At 39.9% G+C, this 17,221-nt stretch overlaps 1 protein-coding gene across 2 annotated transcripts in view; it reads left to right on the forward strand.

Annotated features, from left to right (window-relative positions):
* The window catches only part of arid4b (AT-rich interaction domain 4B), a 50,811-nt gene that overhangs the window by 18,795 nt on the left and 14,795 nt on the right, over positions 1-17,221 (forward strand). For both annotated transcript variants that reach the window (XM_058058069.1, XM_058058070.1), the window contains exons 4-9: positions 6,312-6,377; positions 7,158-7,248; positions 8,140-8,219; positions 9,885-9,976; positions 13,670-13,811; positions 14,821-14,900. In XM_058058069.1, the coding sequence (XP_057914052.1) occupies positions 6,312-6,377; positions 7,158-7,248; positions 8,140-8,219; positions 9,885-9,976; positions 13,670-13,811; positions 14,821-14,900 (551 nt within the window). The remainder of the gene's footprint in view (positions 1-6,311; positions 6,378-7,157; positions 7,249-8,139; positions 8,220-9,884; positions 9,977-13,669; positions 13,812-14,820; positions 14,901-17,221) is intronic.

The raw sequence follows: 17,221 nt of genomic DNA on the forward strand, positions 1-17,221 counted from the left end.
TTTCAAAGCCTGCCTCTGATGTAATATTAAAATGGTTTGTCTGCACTCCCGTGGATCACAAGGCTTAATTAGCATCAGTGATTTTAAATCAGTTTCAGTTTCAGCACATTCATACAAACACATGCTCAGTTTAGAGATGATGATGTGGTCATGTTCAAATAACAGTGGTTGAAACTGTTTTCTTGTGCTGGAGGTTGTTGTTACCCTTTGCACTATGAAGCGCTACCTGAGGTTAAATCAAATCAAATCAACTTTATTTGTAGAGCACTTTTCCTGCAAAGACATGCAACACAAAGTGCTTTAAAGAGTTAAAAACAATTACCACAATTAAAAGGAAAAACAATTACTAAGAAAGCACCTCCATACTAGACACACACACACACACACAATCACACACAGTAGGGAGACATGGCATGGCACTGAGGATCAAGGAAACGCCACCTTTGGGGCCGTCCACACTGGGAGGAGCCACAGGCCGTGCCATCGGGGGACCAGCACTCGGGCCCCCCGACTCCGACAGATGGGCGGACCCCCACATTAAAGGGAAGAACCCCCAGCCGGCCGGGTCGAAGGGACCCAAGGATGGCAGACCCGACACAGCCCCCAGTGTGGAGGACCCCCCCTGAGGAAACACTGGAGTTAAAAGCTAAAAACTAAAAGCATAAAATAGGACTAAAAAGATAAAAACATTCATTCATTCATTCATTTTCTACCGCTTTTTCCTCACAAGAGTCGCGGGGTGCTGGAGCCTACCAGCTGTCTTCGGGCAAGAGGCGGGGTACACCCCGAACTGGTCGCCAGCCAATCGCAGAAGATAAAAACATAACAAAAGTTTAAAAATATTAGATAAAAGCCTGATTAAAAAGACGTGTCTTTAATCTTTTTTTAAAAATACTTTTTATACATGACTAGTGATAGTTAGAGAGGCAGTTGTAGAAACGTCCTCAGGCCCAGACGAGACAGATGCAGGATCTAGTCTAGCCCACCAGGTACCCATTAGGACCTCAGGCATCCATCTCACCCACACCCTCAGCGCGTATGGCAGCTCAAATGTAGTCCCCCCCATTACGTTCATGCTTTGTTGATGTCTTTGCAGGATACGCACTGTACTGTATCGTTATCATTCCCCAGTGGGGCCGAGCATCTGGTTAATACAATAGAGGAGGGGTAGATCACTTGTCTGTCTTGCTAGTGTGTGGGAGGAACAAAGACTAGATGATGGCTTTTGACTGTGTCAGTGTACTGTAGTTCATCCTGTCGAGACAAAAGAACATTGATCTGCCATGCTGGCGCACCATAAATTCACGTTAAACGATGGAGCCTTTTGCCTCCAATGCCGCACCATTAAGAATCAAAAAGCGTCTTTGTCATTTGGCCATGCAGACTATGTTTCTGATTCTGAATATTCCACTCTAATGAGTTCCTATGTAGATCATTAATCTCGATCTGCTTGTTTAACAAGTTGATGGATGCAGCATCTGGCACGGGGTCCTTTGAGTGATTCGAGTGAAAGGTTTGTGTGACATTCCGTCTTGGGATGCTGTTCTTCACTCGAAGGCTTGTTAAAAGTCAATTAGCCCCATGTTGATTTTACCTACTGTGAAACAATAAGTACATGCATGATGAGCAAGGACGACATTGTGGAATACATTTAGTATGCTGTATTTTTCTAGACAATATTAGTATGCATGTCATGGAATATTCGATGTGTACTGTATGTCGTTATAGTTCCTGCAGCCACATGTTATATAGGGGTCATTCTCCTGAAAGGGGTAACCGAATCATGACATAGCAAGCAAAAATGTGTTATTTTGTAACCACTTTTCATATTAAAATAAAGCATCACTTGTTCTGTTTTAGTTTATGAAGAAAAACAAGAAAGAAGAATATCACATTTGAGTATATTTCATAGCAGCAGGGCGCTATTTACTGAAATGTCAATTGCAACATTATACATAAAATGCTCACTGATTTGCACTTTTGTAAAAAAAAATTTGTTTCAAAATTTTAATCTCAATTATTTACACTAACAATTTTTTTTTAATTGACAAAAATTTAGAAAATATTTTGAATGTCAACCGAAAAGTGCGCTAATGTTAAATGAGGTGCAACTTTACATTGGGTGTCAATGGAAATGTCAGCTCATTTACATACTGTATAGTCCTGCTCAATTATGGTCAAACTACATGTTTTGAAAACAGCAAAATGCTTTTGGTGCACAAAGAAGTGTTATATTATAAGAATATATTATATATTCAAAGAAGTGTTTTATATATATATATATATATATATATATATATATATATATATATATATATATATATATATATATATATATATATATATAAATCACAGCTGAAACACAAGTTCCGTTTTGTATTATTTCATTCGTCGTTATTATGACAAACTGTTGCTGTCACCAAATGTCGTTTAAGTACTCATATGATTGTAGCCTCAAATAACTGGCGTTTGTGGGTCATGTGCCTCGAAGTGATGGCACCCTAGCTGGCACCCCATTCAAGAGAATTACCCACATATATTTAGGATGCATGATTATGTTACGGGTCCCAAGCGTGGGCACCGTAACGCAGATAATTTACCTGAATTGGAATACAGGCAGGACAGCAGACCCCAGAGTGAGGACGATGCGTGGTATTCCCTTGCAAATTGCGTCTCTTTATTGAACACACACACAAACTCGGATACAAAATACACATCTTCAAATCACTCCAGTTATTAGCATTCCCATTCTCAATTACTTATCATTTCACATTTCCAGGTAATTTAATTTCCTTGTGATTAATCACATGTGTTTTGGCACATATCGCCATTAATTACATTTGTTTATTATAACAACCCTTTTAACGTATTTTACAATATGCTTACATAGTGACATACGCGTTATCAAAATGTTCACATTTGTGCTAAAATATCATTAAATCCCAAAGATTACTGGGGCAACTGTCAAAATATGATAATGTATCCTGGTAACCTACTGTAACCAACTTATATTCAAAATTAGACCATTTTATATCCATTTAAAGACCCTGCAATTCCACTGGGTGGCCATCTAGCCACAGTTCAGTAGCCGGAGTAGCGGTTATGTCTTTGATGTTTTTCAACGAACTTTCTCTATAACATTTACTTGTTTTACGGAATCAAATCACCCAGGAAGTGTCTCCGTATAGCTGCAACCGGAGAGATACAAAGGTTTCCACCTCGCACCGAACCACACAAACTGCAAATCCACGAATGTCAGTAATGCATAGTACAATAACATCTCATAACTATTAATAATCACCATACTTTCAAATAGTATATTATCTCAAACACAAAATTAAACCAATGCGGACACTATATTTTCAAGTGTGCCACAATTACTTTTTTGGAAATCAATCAATCAATTATAACCTGTACTGATTTATGTTTGACAGAGATGTAAAGGTCTGAATGGGATGTTGAATGCGATTTTCCATGTTAAATTTAGTTTTACACTTTCAGTGCAGTACAGCAACAAAGGAAAAATGGTAGGATTTGCTTAGTGCTTAGTGCTCACACTGGCTTTTTTTATCGCCTGACCAAAGGCTGTGTGTGCATTAAAAACACATGCAAGTCACAACTTGGTTGGAAGTTCATGAATATATTACGAGACGAAACTCCAATATTCCAAACAAAAATTCTGTCTGCTGGCTTGAATACCCCAGGGACAAACAACAGAGAGCGCTCTTCCAATACCAATTTATCCATGGCTTTTTCTGCCTATTAACACCCGTTCCCATCTTTGGTGTTGTGTAGCATTCACATTTGAGTTCAAGTCAACTATACCTGTACCGGAGTTCACAAGGAAGTGAACCAAGGTCGTCAGGATTAAAATGACCTAGGGTGATTGTGCCCTTACAGGGCTCTACATTAAAAACAAAAATTACTTGTGCGTGGGGAATCCTTAAGGTGAGAACTACTTGCCCGAACTTGCCCCATGTAAAATGAAAAGACTGCCATAATGATATCATCTCATTTTTGTGGCATCACATGAGAATCTCAAATAAAGATGAAATGATTATCATTTCTTGTGGTTGTTTTCCTACATAGATCATGACGTTGCATAGAAATCTGGATTGTCAAGAGACTTCTAGGCACTTTGCCTTTTATAAGTTGTGCACCACAATGAAACATTATTGAATAGACACATTTGTGTACTAGTAAAGTGTTTTTAATCCAGAAAAAAAAAAAATGCTCAATGGTCAAACAATAATTTGTGAAGCAAAGGTGAGAAAAATACACAGAGAAATGGAAGCGCTAGATTTTGTAGCTTGTGCAAAATCAGCACTTGGTATTGGATCTAATCGGTGGTGTTTCATTGTGACCACTTCAAATTGTCACAGCAATGTGATTCACTCACCTGTGCCATCATTTGATTTGCTGCCGCTAATAAAATACTTGTTTAGGAGGCACTGGTTCGTCACTTTTTGCTGTTTTCCTTCAGAAGTTGTTGAAGAATTAAACCATGTGGGCAGGGACGCCATGATAGATGTTTTCCTAGTCAAACCATCGCTGATTGGTTGATCGCGAACAAGAACTGGTGTGGGTAAAACGCGGACTGCGGACCGCGGTCTAAATAAACAATTCTGATTGGTCCATTTCAAGATTTGCAAGGATTGGTTTGCAAATTACCACCGGAATTACGCAGTCCGTGTTTTACCAACACCCAACAAGAACCGCTTTTAAAAAAACTCTTGGCAGTATGGCATTCCAAAGTGCACTTGCCCGACGGGAATATCACTGATTGAATTTACTTGCCCGAATTTTGTTTTAACTTGCCCCGGGCCATCGGTACATCGTTATTGTCGAGCCCTGCCTTAGTGTTGGTGCCACAACAGCTAAAGGTCTCAGTTGGAACTAACACTGGGTTGTGAGACAGGTCAGATGTTATTGATGTACAACCTTTGTACCCTCCCAGGTGCTGAAAAGACTTCTTGTATTGCAAGAGAAGGAATGTGATTCTCACCATATCTGATGAAACTCAGCCCCTGGAAGCTCAGCTCTTATTACATGACCGTGGTTCAACATCATCTCTGTTACTTTCATTTGTTGTCTTGATCCGTCCCTCTAAGCTAGCTTTCGATTGCTTTTTCTGCTGTTGCTACACTCGAAATGGACGGGGGACATACCAAATGTACTACCCGAAGGCTTGCTTTCTGTCACCGTACTGACAATTATGAGCAGATTCCTCAGGATTGTAATTTGGGCCAGTGTACGCACATGGATCAGTATGGCACAAGTAAAGCTGTGCTGTGTTCAGTTGACCTACATCTGCCTGTCAGTATTCCAGCACCGGACTCCTTCAGAACTGCTGTCTTTACAAGCATTTTGCTGCAGAGGTGACTGACAGTCATTATTGGAGTGGGACATGTTTTTTTGGCACCGTAGTAACTGACGGTGTTGAGACAGAGCTTGGCAAAACACACTGATTTTTCACAGAGAAACCTCATGTAGATCCTCACAGCTGGTGCTTTTTGTCTGAAAATGAAAAAGGTTGCTGCTGATTATATTATAGAAGTCACAACTAATTATGGAAATTATTTCTGTCATTTAAAGATTGGCCAAAATTCAACCTAATCACACTGATATAACTTTCACATTATATTCATATAAGACCTGGGTGGGAACTGCTTACAAAAGTGCCATATATCTAAATAACAAATGTACTTCAGAGGGACTATAGTTATATATATATATATATGTATATATATATATATATATATTCTGTAAAAAAATGCAAATGTGCAAATCTGACTTTATGACCCCAGAGTTTTAGAAGCCACACTCTTCCTTGTAGGTTTTTTTAATTGTTCATATCAGTAATTAAATCTTGTGAACTCGCATTGAACTAAGATCTTCGGTGTTTGAACCAGAAGCTTATAAGAGATATCTGATTTAGTAGCTACTGCTTGTTATAAGGTAATATTTATGGAATATGATTTTGTAAGGATTCAGATTAAGACTAGATCAGAGCTATATCATCCTCACCAAATCACAGCAACAGCAAAATTAGTCCTTTGAACTAGTAGGCCTACATGCTTAGATTTCCCTTCAAAAGTGATTTTTGATTGTAAACACATTCTGTAGGGGGAAGGGAGGGGGACTACAATCTAAACGTGTCATTGCTGTTGAGTGAAACGACACTCATACTTTTATATCAGTTCTAATTTCTGTTTACAAACCTGTTTGGCTCTCAGTCGCTATTGTTCCAGAATTGATACATCATTCCATTCGCTGACGGTCCTCTTCATTGCCTCCCTCCTCCTCCTCAGGTGACCTTTAAAGCAAATCTCTCCACAGCTGAGGTCCACGATGAAAGCATCAAAGGCCCTTTAAAGGTGAGCTGGGATGGATGATTCTTTTTAACTGAACTTTTGGTTTTGATTCAAATGACACCACATGATGTGTCATTTGAGTTTGCGTTATATGGAAGACATCACTACATGTACATCAAACTATATTTCAATATACGCAAATAGAAGAGGACTACACTTTACAAAATAAATAAATAAATCAAAGACCAGAAAATATGACCAAAAACATAATTTCAATATCAGTGAAGTACATGATATATTTCTTCATAGGCCTCATTATGGTCTGTTTGTTGTAAGCTGCGTAGCGCCACCTGATGATTTGCATGGATAATCCTATACACACTGGCTATAAGACTACCACGGCTGCACCATCCTATATTCTGGTCAGTACGGTAATAGGATTTGTTTGGTTAAGAAGTAGAGGTCTACACGGAGCGGCTGGCCCCACGGCTGGCCGGACTCCTCGGCTAACGGGGCGGGCTGAAGAAATCTCAAGAACATGGCCACGGCTGTGGAAAACTAATATAAAAAAATATTGATAGCCTCATTTGTTTCTTGAAAGCTCACCTATATTGCCCATAATCCTTCCTTATATCATCTTTTTCACACAATTTATATTATCTTGAGCTGAAAAGAGGTAATTTAATTTTTGCGCTTGTTCCGACGGCTGGCGGCTGGCCGCTCAAATCTCACCACGGCTGTGGACGGCTGGGGCTGTCGTGCCACGGCTGTGGGGCGGGGCGGCCAAGGAAAAGCACAGCGGTGTAAGACCTCTATTAAGAAGCCAACTGTTTTGTCCCACAGGTGGGTGCTATTGTCGAAGTGAAGAACCAGGATGGAGTTTACCAGGAGGCCACAATCAATAAGCTGACCGACGCAAGTATTTACACAGTCGGTGAGTCATTGTTATTAGAAACGTTATCTGTTATCATGATATGGAATATAATTATGTCATCATTTTCTAGGGTTGACATTAGAATTTCCAAATATTTGATCTTATGTTTAAGATCATCTTGAACAGTTGCTTCTTTTTATTCAGTGCAGATGGGCTTCAATATTTACTCTCCCGTAGATCTACTTTTGCTCTTGGCCAAGTCCCTGGGGACACAGCTGGCCTTTTTACCTGCTCACCGCATCGCTATTAGTGAACTGTGTCTATTTCCTTATTATGCACTGCAGGTCTTCCCTGTGAAAACAACAGACTGATTCAACCAAAAACAGCAACATGAGAGAGTGCAACTGTGGCAAAATAGCAAAGCTAAACAGTTGATCACATCTGATGCAGTGCTATTGGATGCTAAGGATGATCATAATCATTCATACGGAAAGGCGAATTTTGTTTCTCACAGCCTTTCAGGGTAACCATATCCAAGTTAACGCTCAAAACCATTTCCGTGTTGCATAACTGCAATGATTACATTTAAAATGATTGACATGTCTCGTTAGTGTGTGTGTTTTTCCCGCCAACAAAATCTACTCAAGCTGTAACCAGCTCCACAGTCTATTTAGCTGCTGCCAGTTACTTAAGTGTGCCCTTGGGACTTTTCTTGTTGTTTGGAAAACATCTTCTGTTTACACATTCTTTCTTTTCTTTTCTCCGTGGGAAAAGAAATACATACGTCACGGCTGCACATCGTTTTTCTCCACAGGTGCTGATATCATTGAAGAAATAGCAAATAAAATTGTACATTTTTACCTTTACCTCGCTCAAATATGTGCTAAATTGATGTTTAATTGTCTGTGGTATTGTGTCATGGTTTTGTCTTTTGTATGGTTACCCCTGCAGTGTTTGACGACGGTGACGAGAAAACATTAAGACGTTCCTCCCTCTGCCTTAAAGGCGCCCGTCACTTTGCAGAGAGTGAGGCAAGTATCAAGCTGCCATGCACCTTTTGGACAAACACTGGCCCCCATTTCATGTTGCACTGTATATTCTTTGCTTTTTGTTCAGGGCCAGTATCTGTCTTCTTTACTTTGTTTCTTTCTAGCACTTGAAGGCAAATCACAAATCCAATCAGTCTCACGCTGGTGTTTAGCATATATTCAGCACCAACTGATATCACAGCAAATATGAGAAATGTAATCACTGTGTGTGCTAAATGTAAATCTTTAGGGAGTATTACCTTTTAGTATCCAATGTCTGACAACTATTTTATACATTATGTGCTTCTATGACAAATTTCATACTATCTATATTTTAAAAGTCAGGCCCACAGTGTACCGAATTATTCATTAATTTATTAATTCATTCATTTTCTACCGCTTATCCTTACAAGGGTCGTGGGGGTACTGGAGCCTATCCCAGCTGTCTTCGGGCAAGAGGCGGGTTACACCCTGGACTGGTCGCCAGCCAATCACAGGGCACATATAGACAAACAACCATTCACACTCACATTCATACCTGTGGCCAATTAACCTAGCATGTTTTTGGAATGTGGGAGGAAACCGGAGTACCCGGAGAAAACCAATGCATGCACATGGAGAACATGCAAACTCCACACAGAGATGTCCGAGGGTGGAATTGAACTCGGGTCTCCGAGCTAACCGCTTGTCCGCCGTGCAGCCTGTGCCGAGTTAGTGTATAGTATATATAATATACTTTGAACGGGCACACAGACGGAACCACATGACATTGCGTCACGTCAAGTCGGAATGTCTTACTGAATGTCTTAATTAATTAGTCATTATGTAGTATAAGACAACAAAATATCAGGAAAATGTTGATGTAGGTGCGTCATGCCTGTCGAAATATTCACATATTATGTTGGCTTTTTGCCAAAGCTCACTTCGAGCGATGACGCGGCGGTGGGTCGTTGACATCATCGTTCTGAACTATCTGGTCACCCAGAACTCGTTCCTGTGTTGTTGAGAGGCTGAATTATAAAATACTTTTGCTGTAATGATGTCTTTAACACGTTACTTAGTAACGGACATGACTCCAGTTCCATTCCCACAGTGAACGTTATAGGACTTCATTCATTCCACACGCCAATCAGCCCTTGTATGAACTGTTAATGTACTTATTTATTTATATTTTCCCAAACTATTATACTATTTTACATGATATAACTAATATATGTTACACACTATAATATGAAAGTCTTTTTATGTAATGTTATTTTTATTTTATTATATTATTATTATTATAATTGCATGTTTTAAGAGTGTTCTTTCTGCAATAGAGCTACTTTAACTAAGCCATTTTTCTAATTCATCCCAAATATTGACACCATGGTCATGCTCACTGTGAGGTGTACTCCCGTGTGTTGCCAGCTGTTTAGACAGTAATGGCTGTTTGTTGACTTTCATAGGAGAGCAAATATGTGCCGCTTTCCAAGTTGTGCACTGATTACATTGTTATAGTTTAATCTAGTATTGTCCCTCAAGGATATAATAAAGTGGTTTCTGAAATACGCTTTTGTGAAATACTGTATGTATACATTATTTGAATGGACAGGTTTCTGTGAGACGAGTTGTCATGTAAATACCGTATACTTACAGTCACTTTACTGTCGTTTGCTTCCTCTGCAGACGCTCGACAGACTTCCCCTCACCAACCCTGAGCACTTTGGCACACCTGTCATAGGCAAGAAGGGTAACAGGGGCAGACGATCCAACCCAATGTGAGTACCCTCCTCAGTTCTTTTTTGTATCATTCAAGCGTCACTCAAATTGTGGCAGAAGCCAGTGATGCAGATGGAAATGATGTGAGTTCTCTGCCAACCCGCACTGTTCAGAAAGAGACTCCCCCTTATCCCAAGTATTCGGATAGCAAAGACTTACTCTCATTTCCATCTCTTTTTAAACATCTCTGGGGCCGGGAGCAGGAAAATCCACTCAGTTTTGGGTGGGTGTGTTATGTTCTGATATGCTTACTTCAGACTACGGTTTTCTTGTGGGAAAAGAAACTGCTTCAGGGTTTTGGCAGTGGACATCACTGCGATTATAAAGAGCACACTCTACTTAATAATCTCATCCAGACACCATTGCTAATGGCATTGACGCAATATTGACTTGGAAGAGTCACAGCTACACTTTGGCACCTTTGGCTCGTCTTCCTCAACACTACAATCTTTTACAAGTGTTAAAATTATGCCTGAATAGAGATTACTGACAACATACAAAGCATTAGTTTTAAGTCATCGTCTCGGAGGACGTAATGCACAGTCAGCACTGATTGATCTGATAAATGTCTTTTAACCGTTTGGAACAGTCGCATCACAGAGCAGTCCTCTGTTGACTGACGTGTGTGTGTGGGCTTAGATGATACTCAAATGAATATGCTTTCATCCACTTACCTTAGATGCGCAAAATATGGAGCTGCCACCAACTGCTGATTTTGGATATAGAAATTTCCACTAAATGAGACAACATGGTTTCAACGGAGAAGTACATTTTTCTTTAGTAGGTAGAATAGAACGACTGTGCATATGTTTCATGTAGAACCAGTTCTATTTTTTTCCTGCAGGACAGCACTTTATCTGTCATCATATCCTTTGCGTAATTGGATATGACACATGTGCATGTCAATATTTGCATTTTAAAATACGGGAAATATGGGACCACATCCCCCACACACACACTCCGCTGGGCAACTTCCTTTTTATAATGGCTTTATGAGTGAGGGTTAACAGGTACCGCTGAGTATTAAACCCTGAAACTGGTGTATCGATTTGCTTTACTTAAGTTACCTACAAAAAACACAAGTCAAGTTCTTGTTTTTCTTGTCATTCTCAAATCTACTGAAATAAACTCAATATCAGCATCTTGTATGCATTTATAGTGGATATTAATCAACTGTAGTCTTAAATCAGTAAAAGCTCATTTGTCAGACACTTAACTAAATAAACCCAGCTATACAGTCGCTTTTATTCCCACTATAATGATATCAGAACATCAGTAAAACATCACACGCACACACACACACTCTTAGGAAAATCCATCGGTGCTTCAAATATGACTGGAATTACTAAATGAATTGCATTACTGATCAACGCAAGAAGTGACACTGTTTGTAAAATGTTACAAAAGTCGAGTGTGAGAATTCTTAACGGGTAGCGCCAAATCTATTTGTGGTGGTCCAAATTTATTTGTGGCGGGCCATCAAATATGAGTGTATGGGAAACGGTGAGTCTATAGACCAGGGGTCTCAAACTCAATTTACTTGGGGGCCACTGGAGCTCGGGTCTGGGTGAGACTGGGCCGCATCAGGTTTTCCAAAAAAACAAATGCATTTATTAAAAACAAAAAAGTATAAAAAACTTCGCTTTGGTTCCAATTTTCTACAAGAAAAGCTCTGATAAAACATTCCACTGTTCTCACATATCTTACTTTTTATTTTTCGACACAAAATAAGATGAAAAATAAAACAAATCAAGAATAAGTTCAAGTTATTTCCTTTAAACTTAAATAGCCAAAAACTTACCACTTCCACACAGATAGGGAGGATAACTATTAACAGTTATTTAACCTTTAACATGAACATTAATCAAATTCTGGGTACATGATACCATACAGCATTACGCACTAACATTAAACTTTCATATCAAGGCGGGGGCCACATTTGGCCCACGGGCCGCATGTCTGAGTCCCCTGCTATAGACACTCAATATGGGGATCATGTCATATTAATTTATGGCTTTTAATGATTGATTGTTTTTTGTTTTTGAAGACAAGAAACTAAGCGCATTTTACAGGATGCTGTACTTTTTTTAATACTATTTATTTTTTAATGACTTGTCAGTGGTGACTAAACCAACCCTCCAACCGGTCATCATACAAGGAAAATTTTTCTTTACATAAACTGTAGTTTTGCTTCATTGAGTAGCAAGAGTGTTTTTGTTAATGACTTTGATTTATGGTTTACATGGTGTTGTTGGTGTAGTAGCTGTAATAGCAGCCAGGCAGATTTACTGTTCATGCCAGACTGTGCGCACGTGTGTGTGTGTGTGTGTGTATGTATGTGCAGAGATTAGCAGAGCGGGCCTACTGAGGGAGAACGAAAGGGTGGGGGATCTGTTTGCTCGCTGATGCTGCTTGCATGATCACATTTAGAGGCTGAATGAGCTGCCTCATCTATCCAAAGATACTCCACTCCACTACATTCTGTTAAAAGGCTTAACACAAGACTTTGTTGGGGTATAGATTATTACCGCTGGTTTTGTTTATGTTGCTGTTTGTTTTTCAGTTAGCAGAATTATGCAAAGACTACCTCAGCCCATTTCTCTCAAGCTTTGAGTGTTGGGCATGTTCCAAAAACGATAAATTATTCAGGGTGTCACGAGATCTCGAGGCAGGAGAATAGCTGTCTCGCAAAACAACAGGGCAGCCAATCTGACTATGAGCTATGGCGTCACTGCTATGAATGATAATACAGTAAACCTCGGATATATCGGAAATTCGCTCACAACGGACAGATAAAAAAGAACCAATTTTTCTGTAATGCATTTCCAATAAAAATTAATTTCATATATCGGATTTTTTATAACGGATTTCGCCTATTTCGGACAAAATCTCCAGTCCCGTTCCAATGCATTTCCATTAAATTTCCCTCGCATATATCGGATGGCCGCATCGTGGCGCTCCGATTCGCCGAATCGTGACAGGCCGCTATACGACGTCGTTTGCAGCGTTGCCTGCGCGTCCAGGTACATTGGAAACATAGTCAAGGAAGTGCCTTTTTATAACGGATAAAATCCGATGTATGCGTAAAACGGACATTTTCCGGTATACGCATATAACGGATTTCGCTTATATCGGACAAAACCAGTGGGAACAATTGAATCCGATATATCCGAGGTTTACTGTACATGTAATATGGACCTGCAGGCGGTTTAGGGAGTGCACATTACGTGTTCTACACACACTATACACCTTGCAAGTACAACCTACCTCAGTGTTCCCAGTGTCACTCCTCAAAAAGCGGATACAACAAAACAGCCGCAAAACATTGCGAGTGAGTGACACCGAGAACACTAATGTAGGTTGGATTGCAAGGTTTATTGTGTGTGCAAAGCGTTTACTATGCGCTTCCATTCCTGCCTGGAGCAGTCACTGCCATATTATGTGTATTACCATTCACACTAGTGATGGCATAGTTTTATCTGATAGAATTCTGGCTTACCCAATACCCGGAAGTGTTTTTCTCTAAACAACAACCATTTATTTCCACAATGAAACAATCAACAGGTTGTTTTGCAATGTGTTGCGTCAGTCCATTCTCACCACAGCCTATTAGATACTGTTCTCATGTGCATGCATGAACTGCCTTTTTATTCTGTAGTCCCCTCAGTAGTTGTTGGTTTCTCATCCCACAGCCAAGAGGAGGACTTGTCTTCATCCTCCAGTGAAGAAGAGGAGAGCGATCAGCGGCAGAATGAAGATCTGTTTGGCAAGGTGGTCTGTGTGGAGGGAGTGGCTTCTGGGGATAAAAAGAAGAGCACGTGGTATCCTGCCTTGGTGAGCTCACAGTAGCGCTTCCCTCACTGTCCTCCTCTTCATCCTCTTCTGTGAAGTAACAGGCATCAGAGATGCTGAGCACTGTTGCCGTTTTATCTTTCATCAGCCCTCGTAGATTTTTGCCAGAGAAAGCACTCACTATGGGATGCCACATGCAAGTTGCTGATAGCCAAAAATAAGCCCAGGAGCTGCCAAGCATTTTTGGATTGTTACATTTAAAAAAAAAAATCTACTGCTTTCTCATGATTTTTGCACTACAGAATACGGCACAATCTTTTTGTTCTTTCCAAAACTTTGTCTCCATACCACATTTAACTCACCAGCAATAGCACACAGTGAAATGGTGACAATCCCTCTTTGTTTATGCAAGAGTCCCTACTAGATGTTGGTGGGGAAAAGCTGCCCCTCTAACTGTGTAGTCAGCAGAGCCCCGCCTACAGTGTTTGTTGTTGTTGGCGGGCTGGTCACCGAGCGCCATGCCGCCTCCTTGTGACAGGCCAGGGAACTACACACTGCTGTGTCCTCTAAATGTGCACATACCGAAGAGATAGATACACTGGCAAATGTTGTTTGCAACAGCTGATGGAGCTGGATAGTGTGTCCTTGCTAATGGAGTATAATACAACTTGTTCATTAGCTTGCACTCTAGCGCATGGTGTGTGTGTTAGACTGTTCTAAAAAAAGGTACCCGAGTAAATGTGTTATTCAGAAACTAATGTTATGCTACTGTGTTGTAAATGGTACTAAGAGAGCAGGACCATGCAGTGCTGCCTCCCCTGGGTTAGGCTCTTGACCGTGTGCTGTTCAACTTGGGTAAACAATCTTGGGCTTATACAGATTGTGTTGGCCTTCGCAGAAACCTCTAGTCATTCACTCACACTGTAACACCCCCCACTTTATATTGACTTCAATAACACACACACACACACACGCACACACACGCACACACACACACACCATCAGCTGCCTCGTCTGACCTCTGCACTGTCTCTTGTTTCTGTGCACTAAGGTCACCTCCCCTGACTGCCATGATGACATCACAATGAAGAAGGAAAGCATCTTTGTCCGCTCTTTCAAGGATGGGAAATTGTGAGTCCAAATCATTCGTTAAAGCAATAATGAATATTTGAGCAGCAGACTGTTCCATTGAAGTCATGTTTTAAACATGCCAGATCAACTGTGCCATGCTTTTGTTTTTAATAAAACAAAAACATGACTGCATCATTTTCAAGCTGTATAAACATTTGATTTATGGAGTGTGAATGCAAAAGCTTTGAGTGCATTTCTGGCCACAGCTTTAAGGGGAAACAATGCTATTATTTCTTCTCAATTATGCTTAGAGACAAATTGTTGTATGTGCAGTGGGTTTGACATTTGACATTGTATATGCAATCAACTGTCTTCAAGACGGTGTCCATCCACCCATTTTCTATGTGTCTATGTGGTAAATAAACTGAGATGCCCATGGATTGTTTATACCAGGGGTGTGCAAAGTGCGGCCTACAGCTGTTTTTTGGCCTGTGAACAATAAATAACAACTCCACTTTTAGTTGCTCATTTGCAATCAGAAATGGCTTAAATGGAAGGTAAAAGCCCCCTAGATTAGGCTTATTATAGCAAAAAAATGTCTTGTATTTATTCATTGAGTTTTATAATTGATTGGGACAAAAAGGTCAGATTGTGCTTGGACAAAAATCTTGTTGCATACCAAAATAATGTTTTCCCTTGAAAGCACAAACATGCCACAAAAACCTCAGAACATAAAATCAGGGTGCCTTGGTAAGAAGAGTTATTATTATGTATGACTCCCATGAGCTAGGAGGACTCCATCCATACGTCCCAGCAGTTACAATAATAACTATTTGAAACTACTTGTGGAATGACAAAGAAAGCCATCTTGCATGACGCCCAGACTTCATGAAGATTCTTCAGCTTCATCTTCCAAGCCTCCTTCCTCATCAAACCTCAAACATGTCAGTAATTCATGTCTGGTGACTGGCCGGGCAATCCTGCAGAAACCCGACCTTCACGATCAGGAACTTTTGTAACTTGGAAGGTTGTGGGCAACATGACTGTAGAGAGAACTTAACAATGGTGTTGCATTTGCCAAAACGCACAGCTTACAGAAAGGGTGGGCAGTGGAAAAGTGGTGGAAGGTTGTATTTATTTATTTTCTGATGAATAATTCATTAAACTGCATTGCAATCACCACAAATACTGCAAAAGACCATTTGGAACCCGCATGAACCCAAGATTCACCCAGTAAACAGTCAAGTTTAGTGGAAAAATATCATGGCTGGTGGTTCCATCCATTATGGGGGTTAGCCATAGATGTGCAGAATGGATCCAAGATCACAAGAGAAGGCAAAGTTCTTCAGTGGGATGGTGCTCTACTCCAGCCTCCACATCAAAGTTCCCAATAGTGAAGAAGGTCAAGATGCTCCAAGATTTCCCAGCCACACAAACATAATTGAACATGTTTCGTTACATGAGAAACTAGGCTTGGAAGATGAAAATGGAGTCATTGCTTAGACATATGGATGGAGTACTCCAAGCTCATGGAAATCATACACTATCATATCCAATATTATTTCTTCCTACCAAGGCACCCTGACCTTAAGTTCCGAAGGAAGGAAAGGAAAGGCTTTTGTCCATGCACAATCTGACCTTTCTGCCATAATTGAATGATAAAACCAGTGACTTTATTTTGCTGTAATAAGCATAATCTAGAGCAGGGGTCTCAAACACGCGGCCCGCGGGCCAAATGTGGCCCGCAGGACACTAGTTTGAGGCCCCCGCCTTGATATGAAAGTTTAATGTTATTGCGGCGCGCACAAGTTTGATATGGATGCTGTATGGTATCATGTACCCAGAAAAAATTATTACGTTTGATTAATGTTCATGTTAAAGGTTAAATATCTGTTAATAGTTATCCTCCCTATCCGTGTGGAAGTGGTACGTTTTTGGCTATTTAAGTTTAAAGGAAATAACTTGAAGGCTACCGTTTAGGTCGCTAGCTCTCTAGTTTGCGAGTTAGCATGTGTCTCAAGACCCTGCAGTTGCGCAATATGTTGTAAATAAAAAGAGTATAAATGTGACTGTAGTCGTGTTTTGTCATGTCTACAGGGCTCTAATAATGCTTTGTTCATTTTAATCTGAAAAAAATAATTTGTCTACCCACCAACTATATGTGGTTTCTTAAGTTTTATTATTATTATTATATTTATTTATTTATTACTGATTGATTGATTTTCTTTATTCTTGATTTGTTTATTTATTTTTCATCTTATTTTGTGTAGAAAAATAAAAAGTAAGATATTTGAGAACAGTGGAATGTTTTATCAGAGCTTTTCTTGTAGAAAATTGGAACCAAAGCAACGTTTTTTAAATTTTTTTGTTTTTAATAAATG

This window comes from Doryrhamphus excisus, chromosome 20 (genome assembly GCF_030265055.1).
Source record: "Doryrhamphus excisus isolate RoL2022-K1 chromosome 20, RoL_Dexc_1.0, whole genome shotgun sequence".
NCBI classification, from domain to species: Eukaryota; Metazoa; Chordata; class Actinopteri; order Syngnathiformes; family Syngnathidae; genus Doryrhamphus; species Doryrhamphus excisus.